This window comes from Ictalurus punctatus, chromosome 1, assembly GCF_001660625.3.
Source record: "Ictalurus punctatus breed USDA103 chromosome 1, Coco_2.0, whole genome shotgun sequence".
NCBI lineage: Eukaryota > Metazoa > Chordata > Actinopteri > Siluriformes > Ictaluridae > Ictalurus > Ictalurus punctatus.
The window spans coordinates 29509679-29524118 of NC_030416.2; the positions used below are offsets into that span (position 1 = coordinate 29509679).

The window sequence follows — 14440 nt, forward strand, 5'->3', positions numbered from 1 at the left end:
GTTTGACATTATATTGTAGAGTAGCTCATCTTTTTCCATGCATAACTAGGTAATTGTCCTTCCTCTAAGTTTTAGCATGGCCACAGGACAAATGTTGACTGAGTATTTTTGGTTGGTGGATGTCATGTAAAAAAAAATATTTTAAAAAACCTGCAATAGGTTCCCTATTGGTGCAAGAGAAAAGTGTTTGGGAACTCCCAACAATGCCACAGCCATCTATAGCTAGGTGTCAGAATAGCAAAATTGGCCATGCTCTCTGTGTGGGAGGGATGTCATATTCACACCATAATTTATTCTTGTTTTTCCTCTTTCTCTTTGAGTTGTTTCTATTTTGAGCAGTTTACTTTAGTGTCTCATTGCCAAGAAAGCCACATTCATGCCAAGCAGTTGAGATCACTTTAGTATGAATTGATATAAAGCAAATATTCCTGTTTTCAAAACAATAACCAGTAGAATTTGACTTTGAACAGATTATGGGTAAATCCTTCTCACATAGAGACTATTGAATACATGTATTTTGCAGTGAAGGTTTCTTCAAACAATAGCTTTGTTTCTGAGACACCCATGTAATCTATTTATCATTGTACCTTCAGAACAGTCTGAACCAGACAGTACTCCCATGGATGTTTTTCATCATGTTTCTCTTCATGCAAGGACTTTCATCATGTTTTTCCATTTCATTTCATTGTTCTTTCATGATTGTCCATGTCTCTTAGATTATGAATAGTGAATCTCCATTTTTCATTTTCATCACCTTTGTAGGAGCTAGTCACCGTCCAATCAGTCAGCTTTCTGCTATGCGGGCCACCTCCCACCATTACCCCAGTGTTGATGACTCATTGCCACCAAGTAAGCTAACCTCTGCCACTCCTTACCCTTTCTCCTTCATTTACATCTGAGGCGGTGTGCGTTTGTATGTGTTTGTGTGTCACACAGTGTGTGATCTGTTGGTAGACCTTATGAATTTGTGCTTTTGGGATGATAAGGTAAACACTCAATCAACTCACTGTTCAAGTGGTTAAAGTCATGGGAACACTGTTGCTAGGCAACTGGGACCTATGGAGGCTGAACAGCAAAGTTAGCTAATAACTGAGACTAAATATTTAGCCAGCTAGCATGTTGGTAGTATGTCTTAAATAAGGGCAAAGCAAAGTTATATGAATAACAACATTTCTCTCAGATAAATTACTATGAAGAACTTAATTACATATGCAGTTGATCATAAAGCGAATGTCCATGGAATCCACCATATTCAGAAATGAGAAAGTTGTATCACAACTTGTGAAATTTGAAAACAGCATGTGTACATACAGTGAAGAATTTTAAATTTCACTAGTAGATTGTGCTTCCCAGTTCATAGTAACAACCCATATACTTTATTTTCTCCAGCATTCTTCACCGTTTCCATTAAAGACCATTTAAGGACATTTAAGGTTTTTCATTAAACCCCATGGTCACATGTGTTTATCTAATAATAGAGCAACCTGTTTGTACATGTCACCGCTCATTTTTTAGCTCAGGCAAAGTGCAAAGACATGGCATACATGGAACTAGATTAAGGAGTATAATTATATAAGAATCCTTATTGTATTAGAGTCCTTTATTGACTTGAATCCTTATTGACATGGCCTTTTCTGAGATGTACTATATACATCAGTATAATGTCACAGGACCACTCAAGGACCCTCAAGGCTCCAGAAGTAGAAACAATCTCCTCTCTCTAGTGATCAGATTTACACTGAGTTGAACTCACTTGTAGTCAAGGTTGTCATTTCCAATGTGACAAACCATGAAGGGACTGTCCTAAAACATATGATTTAGGAGGCTGATTAGAAATTCAACCAAGCAGTCCTGCTGGTAGAAATGTTTACAGTGGAAAGAAAATGAAAGCAGTTTGCATTAGCTTGCAGGGTCATACATCACACTTACGAATCATTCAGCAATATGGCCCCATGCAAAGTGCAGTTGGCACTCTGCCAGGATAAGCATAGGAAATATTAAACGGCAGGTTTTGGTTCCTCCAAAGAATTCATGAGTCATATTCCTTTTATACCGTGCACTATTGATATTCAATAACATCCTGTTTCTGTAAAATGCCCCTCTCCATGTGAAGTGCCCGCAGTGTATTTGAAGTGAGTCAAACCCTGCCGCTCTAAACTGAGAGAACTGTTCCTCTCTGAAATGCTCTTGTTTCTGCAGATCTCACTTCTGTGTTTCAGCAGATTGGATGCTGGTAATAAAAAAGCTGCTGGGAACAGTGCTGAGCTTTGGATTTTCCCGTAAAACGGGAACACGTCCAATATGATAAAAATAGCCTGCCTCAAAAATACTTCTCCTCAGGGGGCACTTCAAGAGGACACTGTGGCAGTCACATGCACTATGCCCAGTGCTACCCCAGGCATTTATCAAGACTAATCACTCATGACTGATTAATAATAAATCTAAAAAGTCTCTTTTGGTTCTATAGTTTTGAATATGCTTAATGATTAGGGATTCATTTCATATTGTACCACAGTGCTGCTGAACTCTCAAATCTGATTGGTCAGAATGTGTTGATAATTTTTTATAACAGCATTTATCCAAAGTGACTTAAAGTTGAGACAGGATACAACTGAGCATTTGAGCGTTAAGGGTTTGCTCAAGTCACAACCAACTTCCAGTCAGTAGCCCTTCCTGATTTATAATTCTCATTATTGTTTCTACTGTATCGTAACAATTCATTCTGAGAGACTTGTATGGCAAACACTAATTTAATACATAAAAATACACAATATACATGTAAAATACACAAAAAAAATAATAATTATTATTATTAATTATTATTAATAATATTATTATTAATAATTTAAGACATAAAAACACGTGTTATTTAACAAAGAAAGATGTACAGTGGATATAAAAAGTCTACACACCCCTGTTAAAATGCAAGTTTTTGTAAAGTAAAAAATTTAAACTAAGATAAATCGTCAGAACTTTTTGCACCATCATTATGAAATTACAGTGTATAAAATGAATAAGTGAAAAACAATCAGAAACATCTATAGGGAAAAAATTAAAATAAAAAACTTAATAAACTTGTTGAATAAGTGTGCACACATGTAAACTAATACTTTGTTGAAACAACTTTAGATTTTATAAACACCACTCAGTCTTTTTGGGTAAGAGTCTGTCAGCATGGAACAATTTGACTTGGCAATATTTTCCCACTTTTTCTAGATCCATTCTAGATCCAACAAATTGTAAGGGCATCTCCTGTGCACACCCCACTTCTGGTCACACCACAGATGTTTTGTTGGATTCAGGTCTGGCCTCTGTCTAGGCCACTGAAAAACATACATCTTCTTATGGTTGTCATTCCTTTGTTGATTTGGATGTATGCTTTGGGTCATTGTTGTGCTGAAAGGAGAAATTCCTTTTCATTTTCAGTTTACTAGCAGACACCGGAAGGTTTTGAACTAAAATTGACTGGTATTTTTAGCTATACATGATTCCTTCCACCTTGAAAAAAGTCCCAGTTCTGGCTGAAGAAAAGCAGCCCTGAAGCATGATGCTGCCACCACCATGCTTCAATATGGCTATGGTGTTCGCTTGGTAATGTAATATTTTTTTGCAACAAACAAACCTTTTGGAATGATAGAATTAGTATAACTTTTGGAATTGGTCTCATTAGACCATAACATATTTTTCCACATGGTTTGGGGTGATTTAGTTGATCCTGGATGTTTTTTTGTGAGAAATAGCTTTCATCTAGCCACCCTACTACAAAGCCCAGACACGTGAAGAATATGAGAGATGGTTGTCACATGCAGAGAGCAATCAGTACTTGTCAGATACTCCTGCAGCTCCTATAATGTTGCCGCAGATCTCTTGGCAGCCTCCCTGGTAAGGTTTTGTCTTGTCCTTTTATAAATTTTGGAGGGATGTCTTGTTCTTGATGATGTCACTGTGATGCACCATTTTCTCAACTTGTTGATGATGGCCTTCACGGTGTTCCATGGTACATTTAATGTTTTGGAAATTTTTTGTACCACTCTCCTTATGATTGTGAGATCCTGCTCAGGCTTTGTGAGCTGTTTGATGACCATGGCCTCAGCAGTCAGATGAAACAAAGAAGATGTTAAGAAAATCTGATCTTTATTTGTGGTTATATGATCTTTATTATCAGAATAATTTCAGTGATGACAGCTGTATGTTTATTACTTTTGAACATGAGATTGGATGTGATTCTGAACACACCCACATCCCTAGTTGTAAAACGGTGTGTACACTTATTCAACCAGGTTATTGTAAGCTTTTTTATTTTTCCTATTTTTCCCTAAAATGTTTCTGATTGTTTTTCACTAAATCTTTCTACATTGTAATTTCATATTAAGGGTGGAAAAAGTTCTGAAATGATTTATTTTAGTTAAAATTTTTACTTCACAAAAAGCTGCCATTTTAACAGGGCTGTGTAGACTTTTTATATCCACTGTATAAAAAATTTATGGAGTCTCCAGGTCCAGTAACTGTCAGTAAGGAAGGAAGATTTTCTTCTCCGTAACATGACAAGTTGTGCTTTGACTTATTATCTATAGTGCCCTCCACTAATACTGGCACCCTTGGTAAATCTGAGCAAAGAAGACTGGGAAAAAAATGCCTTTAATGTTTAACCTTTTGATCTTTTGTTAAAAATAAATAAATAAATAACAAAAATACTCTGCTCTCATAGATGTCAAACAATTGCAAACACAAGTTTATCAAAAAAAAAAACTTTGTTAAATATAGGTGTGCAACAATTATTGGCACCCCTATGAATTCATATGAGAAAATTATATTATATATGAAGTACAGTGCATCCGGAAAGTATTCACAGCGCTTCACTTTTTCCACATTTTGTTATGTTACAGCCTTATTCCAAAATGGATTAAATTCATTATTTTCCTCAAAATTCTACTAACAATATCCCATAATGACAACGTGAAAGAAGTTTGTTTGAAATCTTTGCAAATTTATTAAAAATAAAAAAACAAAAAAAAAAACCCACATGTATATAAGTATTCACAGCCTTTGCCATGAGACTCAAAATTGCGCTTTGGTGCATCCTGTTTCCACTGATCATCCTTGAGATGTTTCTACAACTTGATTGGAGTCCACCTGTGGTAAATTCAGTTGATTGGACACGATTTGGAAAGGCACACACCTGTCTATATAAGGTCCCACAGTTAACAATGCACGTCAGAGCACAAACCAAGCCATGAAGTCCAAGGAATTGTCTGTAAACCTCCGAGACAGGATTGTATCCTGAAACATTTCTGCAGCATTGTAGGTTCCAATGAGCACAGTGGCCTCTATCATCCATAAATGGAAGAAGTTTGGAACCACCAGGACTCTTCCTAGAGCTGGCCGCCCGGCCAAACTGAGCGATCTGGGAGAAGGGCCTTAGTCAGGGAGGTGACCAAAAACCCGATGGTCACTCTGACAGAGCGCCAGCGTGTCTCTGTGGAGAGAGGAGAACCTTCCAGAAGAACAACCATCTCTGTAGCACTCCACCAATCAGGCCTGTATGGTAGAATGGCCAGACGGAAGCCACTCCTCAGTAATAGGCACATGACAGCCCGCCTGGAGTTTGCCAAAAGGCAACTGAAGGACTCTCCGACTGTGAATACTTCCGGATGCACTGTATATTCCCATTGATATTTTAAATTTTTAATCCACCTGGGTGACTAGGAACAGGAAATTGTTCAACCATGACTTCCTGTTTCACAGGGGTATATATATGATGTCACACATTGGCCAAATACCCTTTCATAACAATGGGTAAGACCAAGGAAAATAGCTGTGATGTTCAGCAAAAGGTTGTTGAGCTTCACAAAATGGGAATTGGCTATAAGAAAATAGCACAAGCATTGAAAATGCCCATTTCCACCATTAGGGAAATAATTAAGAAGTTCCAGTCAACTGGAAATGTTATGAATTAACCTGAAATTGGACATGTGTCTATGTTGTCTCAATGCACTGTGAAAAGGATGGTTTGAGTGGCCAAAAAATCTCCAAGGATCACAACTGGAGAATTGCAGAAGTTAGTTGTGTCTTGGGGTCAGAAAGTCTCCAAAACTACAATTCGAAGTCACCTACATCACCACAAGTTGTTTGGAAGGGTTTCAAGAAAAAAGCCTCTACTGTCATCCAAAAACTAACGTATGCGTCTTCAGTTTGCCAGACACTACTGGAACTTCAATTGGGATCGGGTTCTGTGGTCAGATGAAACCAAAATAGAGCTTTTTTGGTAATAAACACCAGAGGTGGTTTTGGCACACACAGAGAGGTAGCCATATGGAAAAGTACCTCATGTCAACGTTTAAATATGGCAGTGTCTCTAATGTTTTGGGACTGTTTTTCTGCCAGAGGAACTGGACATTTTGTTAGGATACATGACATCATGGACTCTATCAAATATCAACAGATATTAAATGGACACCTGACTGCCTCTCCCAGAAAGCTTAAAATTGGATTGGATGGATCTGGTTGGATCTTACAGCAGGACAATGATCCAAAACATACATGAAAAATCAACACAAAAAAGGTTTACTGACCACAAAATCAAGGTCCTACCATGGCCATCCCAATCCCCTGACTTGAAACCCATAGAAAACCTGTGGGGGGAACTGAAGGGGAGAGTCCATCAGCGTGGACCGTGAAATTTGAAGGATCTGGAAAGATTCTGTATGGAGGGATTGTCTCAGATCCCTTGCCATGTATTCTCCAACCTCATCGGGCATTATGGGAGAAGACTCAGAGCTGTTATATTGGCAAAGGGAGGTAGCACAAAGTATTGACTAAAAGGTTGCCAATAATAGGCACATGCGGGGAGGACCAGGAGGAGCTGTTTTCTTAGGCCGGGAGGGGGTCCCAGAAGTTTCCCATCATAAACATCCCTCTCTTGGTCAGTGGCACTTTGCAGAGCCAGCCATTTGATATTGAGGTTAGCGGCTGCTCGCTCACAATACTTGAGCAGGACAGACTGAGGTAAGGCCGCAGGAACATTAGTCCGGGGTGTTAAAGAAGACAGGATGGCCTCATCGTCCTCTGAGTCCTCTAGAAGGCCCATGTCGTCCTCATCATATGAAGGGGGGTTCACCTGGTAAGATGCCCTCAAGGAGAGAAGGGTCACTTTGGTTGGCCCAGCTCAGAGAGGCTGCGCCTCGGGAGGTTCCTGGGTGCATGCCGTCATTGCCGTTTTCCCTGTCAGAGTCAGACTGTCCAAATTTTACGCTCTGGGTCACAGTCAGTTTGAACCTTCAGCACCAGAGCTTTTTGGGAAGTGCTAGGTTGTGGCTACAGTTGTCGGGGAAATCAGTGGCTTCTTCCACGTGTTTGAGGCCCATGCAGACCATGCAGAAGGGATTAGAATCCCTAGCTGCAATGAGAGCACTGCACACAGCCGGGCAGGCACGCAACTGGTTATCCCCAGTGGAAGCCAAGCCGGTTTAGTATGCACCATGGCGGCGAAGCACAGAGCTCACACAGGTCCAGAAGGCAGGTAGCCGTAGGATGGGGGAAAAAAGGCTTAAGAGGAGGTGGGAAGCCTTACGAGCAGTTTGCAGCGAGTGACACAGCTAATCTGGCTAGCAAAAAAACACGTCTGGTGGAGGCTGATTCGAGGGTTATGTCCTCCTGCAGACAAAAAGTGCAAGTCAGTGAATCAGAGAGCTGTGCTCACAGAATAAGCTAGAGGTCCCAGGAAGCAAATGTCAACTGAGGAAGAGGAGCATGTGCAGGTCACTTATGCACTCAGGTAAGGGGTGTGCCCTTAGCTGGCATTAGACATGCGCTCCTGTCTGTCACAGCCAGACTTGGTGCAATTGGATGCTTCTATGGAGGTCAAGTACAGATGCCCTTCCCATAGGTGGATCTCGAACATGAGATGATGAAAGAGAACTGTTAACATTAAGTTCTAAAATATTTATTTGTTGAACACCAAAATTATAGAACATATCATTTATGAAAATACAAAACACACATATATCAAATACAAAGTTTAGAACCGTTGCACAATGCATCCATTTTTTTTAACTATGTAAAAACTATTTAAAAATCTAAGGAGCTCAGTGGTGTCTGGAACAAAAATATATTAATTTAATATTTATTAAAATTTTTATTTGAGTTAGGTTTTATATAGAAAGGTAATCCTGACTAACAATGACAGATAGTCTAGAGAGCTGCAGAAGTTTATGTTAAAATACAATAATGCTGTTTATATTTTCCTAAAATATTTAAAAGAGCCTTATATTGAGTGTCCATAAGTGTGAACACTATGCATGAAAGAGTTAATAAATGAAAATTTGTAATTATTGACAAATTGCTGTGGTGTAAAAAGGATAAAACTATTCGGGACATACTGTTGTGATGGTGGTGTTATGACTACCGACCCAAACTCTGTTTTATTCCTCACATACAGTATATTCACAATATACTATTTTATTAATGCATTCTAAAATACCATTTTAAAAAAGGATTCATTACTGTATGAATGATGTGTTGAGGACTCCCTTAGTAAATTCATTTGAAAATTATTTTAGGATGGAGGTGTTCAGGATTCTTAGAGCTGCCATCTTGTATTAGACTATTACATGAAGTCATAATTCCTCTCTCCTTTGCTCTGTCATCTCTTCACTGCACAAGCTAAGTAATCCCTCAGCTTTCAGCCCATATGCCGAACTGCTTCCTCGACACAACACGTGACTGCAGTGTTCGGCACGATAATGGCTTTTTCCTAGGCTCTCTTTGCCTATTTTGAGGTATTTGTTGGCAATGCATCACTGGGCTAAATGCAAACATATGGCTCAGACCTCCCCATGCGCTCCAAAACATCAGCTCCTCCTGCGCTTAAGATTAAAGTCAGAGAGGAAGGAGATAGATAGGGGGTAGGAAAGAAAGCGATAGGTGATTAATATGGAAGAAAAGTGTGCAGTAGAGCAGCAACAAACAGCAGGTTTCTGAAAGAGCTGAAAAAGTTAAATCTTGTAAGAGACTTGTAAAACACTTGTACCTTGAAAGACACTTCCTAGAACAATGAGATATCTGTGGTCTGTCGGTAGTTACAGTTTGCAGTCGCACCACACTGTTATCCAGAACCCACAGCTGCCTAAAGACTAACCATTAAGGATATATGATCTGTTTTCTGGTCCAGACATTGACCAGCAGCTACTCAAAGAGCCATGTTATGTTGGTCAGATCAGTGGGTGCCCACTGGCTGTGTGAAATTCCCTATTTGGCATATCCTGGTGATTTATAAGCACATGACTACAGGTTTTTCCTGAATTACATGTTTTTCCACTGTCTTACATGTATAAAGTGATGAGCCTGGATCACACGTTGGCTTTAACACCTGCACGTTCTGTGTATTGCGGTTTGGGAGAACTGATTTGTGTACAGCAGGAGTCACTGTCTCCTGAGCTGTGCTATTCAAACACACTCATAACCAGCTGACAGTGTGACGGAGTGTTTGCCTGGCTCAGGAGATAAATCAGAGCTTGAACACTCTCTCCTCTGTGCTGGGGCGTGCCACTGAATATGCTCATTGCTTTATTTACAACCATCGCCTAGTCAGAGTGTGTGTGTGTGTGTGTGTGTGTGTTTGTGCTATACAAAGAGTGTATGGTTGCCTTTGTGTGTGAGCTCTCTGATTAAATATATTTGTGAGCGTGTGTATAAGTTTTTTTAAGGAAGACCTGAAAGCACACTTTGTTAAAAAAAAATTAAATAAAAATGGTGAAGTGCTATGTCCTTATTTTCACTTAATATCTCATTATTTTGACTTAATAGCTCATTATTCTTGGCTTAATAACCTGTTATTTCATGATATTATGTCCTTATCTTGACTTAATAGTTCATTATTTCAAGATAGGTTGTTGTTATTTTAATTTAACATTTAGCTTTTTCAATGTAGTAACTCATTATTTCAAGATACGTATTATGTCCTTATTTTGAGCTATTATCTTGTTAGTTCAAAATGGCCACTATGATCATTATGGAAATCCGTCAATTTAAGTGTTAGGAATCAAAACCTTGATCATACGTGATCCCATCTAAGTGACTTACTAATTAGATGTAGAAATGTCAACTGAATTCCACTAAAGCCACATTTGAGCTTATTTAGCATCTAGAATAGGAAGCAGTACAAAAAATAGGAATCATTATTACTATAAGCTAATATTCAATACATTAGACTTATTGGTAGATTGTGGGGTTGAAATAATGAGAAATAGATGAGATTTAAATAACATTAAATTTAATTTATAAGTAACTAATCAGATAAGTTGAAATAATTGCATAATATATTGAAATAGCAAGTCAAAATAATGAGATATTAAGTTGAAATAATTACATATCACATCCATTTTTTCACATTTTGCAGTTCAAGGCTTCCGTAGGTTGTATAGTTAGCAAAAAAAGGAAAAAGAAAGAAAGAAAACGATTTATTTGTGTGTGTTGCTGGCAAGGCGCACGGTGGCTTAGTGGTTAGCACGTTCACCTCAAACCTCCAGCATTGGGGATTCGATTCCCACTGTGGCCCTGTGTGTCTGGAGTTTGCATGTTCTCCCTGTGCTGTGGGGGTTTCCTCTGGGTACTCCGGTTTCCTCCCCCAGTCCAAAGACATGCATGGTAGGCTGATTGGCATGTCTGTAGTGTATGAATGGATATGTTAGTGTGCATGTGATTTTGCCCTGCGATGGACTGGCACCCTGTCCAGGGTGTACCCCGCCTTGCGCCCGATGCTGCCTGGGATAGGCTCCAGGTTTCCCTGTAACCCTGAAAAGGATAAAGCGGTATAGAAGATGGATGGATGATGTTGCTGGCATTTAAAAGTCATACCAGTCAAGCATTTGTGGTGTGTCTTGCTATATTTAAGATGACATTGTTAGTGTAATGCTTAGGCTTAAGCTTCATCAGGAGACATAAGGTTGCTTTTGTGTGCTATTTCATAACTCTAACTCTGTTTTGCCTCTCTCCCTCTGTGTGCTCAGACTGGGAGGCCAGGATAGACAGTCATGGTCGTGTCTTCTACATTGACCATGTGAATCGCACCACGACATGGCAAAGACCCAGTCATGCAACAAAATGTCCCAGCATGCACCGCTCCAACTCCATCCAGCACATGGAGCAACTCAACAGGAGGTATTTTTAAAAGATTGAGAAGAAGCATAAAAGTTTCTGGAGTATCAGGATTTTCTAGATAGAAATATTCATATACTGTGTGAAGTGTTCTCCCCCTATTATATATCTTTTTTATGTGCTTTATATAATTCACCAATACCCAAATGCCCAAATTTAGCCATATGTGTTTGTAGCAATGTAATGATACTGTATATCATAATATGGTTTAGGTTCATATAACAATTTATGGTGGTGTTTGTATTATTCATAGTAATACTGTATATGTCACTTATTGCAAGAGTTTTACTGCAGAATTGAATATGGTATAGAGAAAAGTGATGTATGTATTTACATAGCACTCTCCATATTATATCAAATTATTGCATATTGGCATAAATTTATATGTACGTCAATAGGTTTGGACATGCAATTACAATATTTGTCATGATTTCTACTTATATATACAGTCATGTGAAAAAATAAGTACGCCCCATGGAAATGGTTGGCTTTTTTGACATATGTGGCTAAGCAAACATTTGATCCTCTTTGAAACATTGCTTATTAATAAAGTTCATACATTCTATCAAATGACACGTAAAATTGGCATTTTGTAGTCATTTTTCACAATTTAAATTTACAACAAAAAAAAAGATCAGTCACATGGAAAAAGTAAGTACACTCTAACATTTATCACAACTTCAGATCCATCAAATTAGAATCAGGTGTTCAGGATTGGGTGCCAGTGATCAGAACCTGCTTAGGGGATGCAGGTGGAACCTCTCTTATTTAAACCTCTCATGTCTAGTGTCTGGCGTTTCCTTTGCTATTGAGGTGTGTGGTGTCATCATGCCAAGATCTAAAGAGTTCTGTAAGGCCTTCAGAAAAAAGATTGTGGCTGCCTATGAGTCTGGCAAGAGATTTAAAAAGATCTCTAAATTATTTGAAATACATCATTGCACTATAAGGAAAATCATCTACAAATGGCGCAGATTTCAAATGACTGGTAATTTGTCCAGGACTGGCTGTCCCAGCAGACAGTCTGATGCAAAAAGAAATCTCCAAGAACCCCAAAATTTCATCACAGGATCTGCTAGTAAGTCTTGCAACTATTGGTGTCAAAGTGCATGCTTCTACAATGAGAAAGAGATCACACAAATTTAACCTGCATGGGAGGCACACCAAAAAGAAGAAATGGAGGGTTATGGAATGGCCTAGTCAAAGCCATGATTTGAATCCCATTGAAATGTTGTGGGGGATTTGAAAAGGGCAGAACATGCAAGAAAACCCTCAAACATCTTGCAACTGAAAGAATACATCATGGAAGAGTGATCAAAAATTCCAGCAAGCCTGGTGGATAAAAAGTGGATAAGAACACCTACAAGAAGTTATTTCTGCTAATGAGGGCAATAGTAGCTTCTGAGGCCTTACTGTTTCCACAGAAGAATATCATATCCATTGAAAAAAAAATAGAAGAAAATTTCCTTGTGGTTTCCTTTGTTCATGTAATAACTTCATTAATAGGCACTGTTTCAAAGAGGATCAAATGTTTGCTTATCCAAATATGTCAAAAAAGCCAACTATGGGGTGTACTTATTTTTTCACATAACATTGCATGTTATATGGCACCAACCCTTTGTCCTATCAAAACATACACTGCAATTGCCTTCTGCATGATGAGCAAATCAGCATGATCACCAAACCAAACACCAGTGGACTTCTATAAAGACTCTGTATCTCAGCATGCTATGCTGCCATCTAGAGTACGTAGTTGTAAATGCACAGTTTATATATTCATTGCACAGCATGTGTTCAAGCTGATCTAGAACCTGGTTTCCGTTAGTTCCTTCTCATAAGGAGTGTCAAAGGTGTTACTGGGGATGGAGAATGTTTGAGGAGTTCATAGTTCAAGTTAGTGAGGAGGTTATGATGCCCTTAGGAGCTGTCATTTAATTGTTTCTCATTGATCATAACACAATAAATTAAGGAACTCTGTCCATCTATAAGCCCAGGTTTCTGTAATGTCTACTTAAATTTAATCCATAATCCATTATTGTTGCTTATATTGTTTCATATATAGAACACATTACTTACTATTAATATTCTTATTATCTCTCAGAAATCCTGCACTTTGTAACACATTGGTCTGTGCTCCAATATATATATTTTTTTCAGTATGCAAATCCTGTATTGCTGTATCAGCTTTTCTGTCTTTGCCATTGTTGCTCAGGTATCAGAACATCCAGAGGACCATGGCTACTGAGGATGAGTTCAGTGGCCAAAGGCTGGAGAGCAGCAGTAGCACAGAGACAGAGAGCGACGTCCCATCTCAACCTGCTGGTATTGCAGATCCTAATAACACATCTTCATGTCAGCCAGAAACTATTCAGTTTGTTAACAGTCTAACACTTTGGCTAGAGATTATATCTCATAATTTTATTTTTTTTTAAAGGGGGGACACAATAGATACTAACATATATGCACTCATCGTCCACTTTAATAGGAACACCTGTTCACCTGCATATTTATACACCAGATGATTTTTTTATACCATTGTTTTCCATCTTCATCTGTCCATTTTGGGTGAATCTGTGCCCATGGTAGCCTCAGATTCCTGTTCTTGGCTGACAGGAGAGGAACCTGATGTGTCTTCTGCTGTTCTAGTCCATTCACCTCAAGGTTCGGTGTTTTGTGCATGCTGAGATGCTTTTCTGCTCACCATTGTTCTAAAGAGTGATTATACGCATTGCTATGTGCTTTCTGGCAGCTTGAACCAATCTGGGCATTTTCCTCTGACCTCTCATAACAGCCAGGGCAATGAGGGTTTAGAGAACTTCACTCTACAGAGACGGCACTTGTAAAAGTTTTACATGATGTTTTAATGGCCACTGACTCAGGTGACTCTGTTGTATTGGTACTTTTAGATTTAAGTGCTGCATTCGATACAGGTGACCCTGAGGTCCTGCTTGCTCGGCTAGAGTAAGTTGTGGCATTAGAGGAACTGCTCTAAGTTGGTTTCAGTCATACCTTAAAAATAGAAGCTTCTCGGGTCTTCAACATGGTGTCGGGTTGATTGCACGCCTTTACATCTTTTGGCAATTTCTTTCTGAAACAGCCTCAATATCATTCTGAAACTGAACAAACACATACAGTATAGGTCACTGTAAACAACATTACGACAAAATGACAACGATTGTGGTCAGTGACTTCTAATTATTAATATTTGAATTGAGTGGTTTTCTTTATTATAATTCACTGAATCGTTTGAATCTGATATAAGCTGATTGTTTGTGGTTATTTTAGTTAT

At 38.7% G+C, this 14440-nt stretch overlaps 1 protein-coding gene across 8 annotated transcripts in view; it reads left to right on the top strand.

Moving 5' to 3' along the window:
• LOC108271758 (E3 ubiquitin-protein ligase HECW1) overlaps nt 1-14440 on the top strand; it is a 99359-nt gene that overhangs the window by 53459 nt on the left and 31460 nt on the right. For 7 of the 8 annotated variants that reach the window (XM_017479502.3, XM_017479494.3, XM_053683700.1 and 4 more), the window contains 3 exons: nt 763-849; nt 11007-11157; nt 13364-13473. In XM_017479502.3, coding sequence (XP_017334991.1) covers nt 763-849; nt 11007-11157; nt 13364-13473 — 348 coding nt within the window. The remainder of the gene's footprint in view (nt 1-762; nt 850-11006; nt 11158-13363; nt 13474-14440) is intronic. The other variant, XM_017479510.3, reaches the window with a different exon arrangement.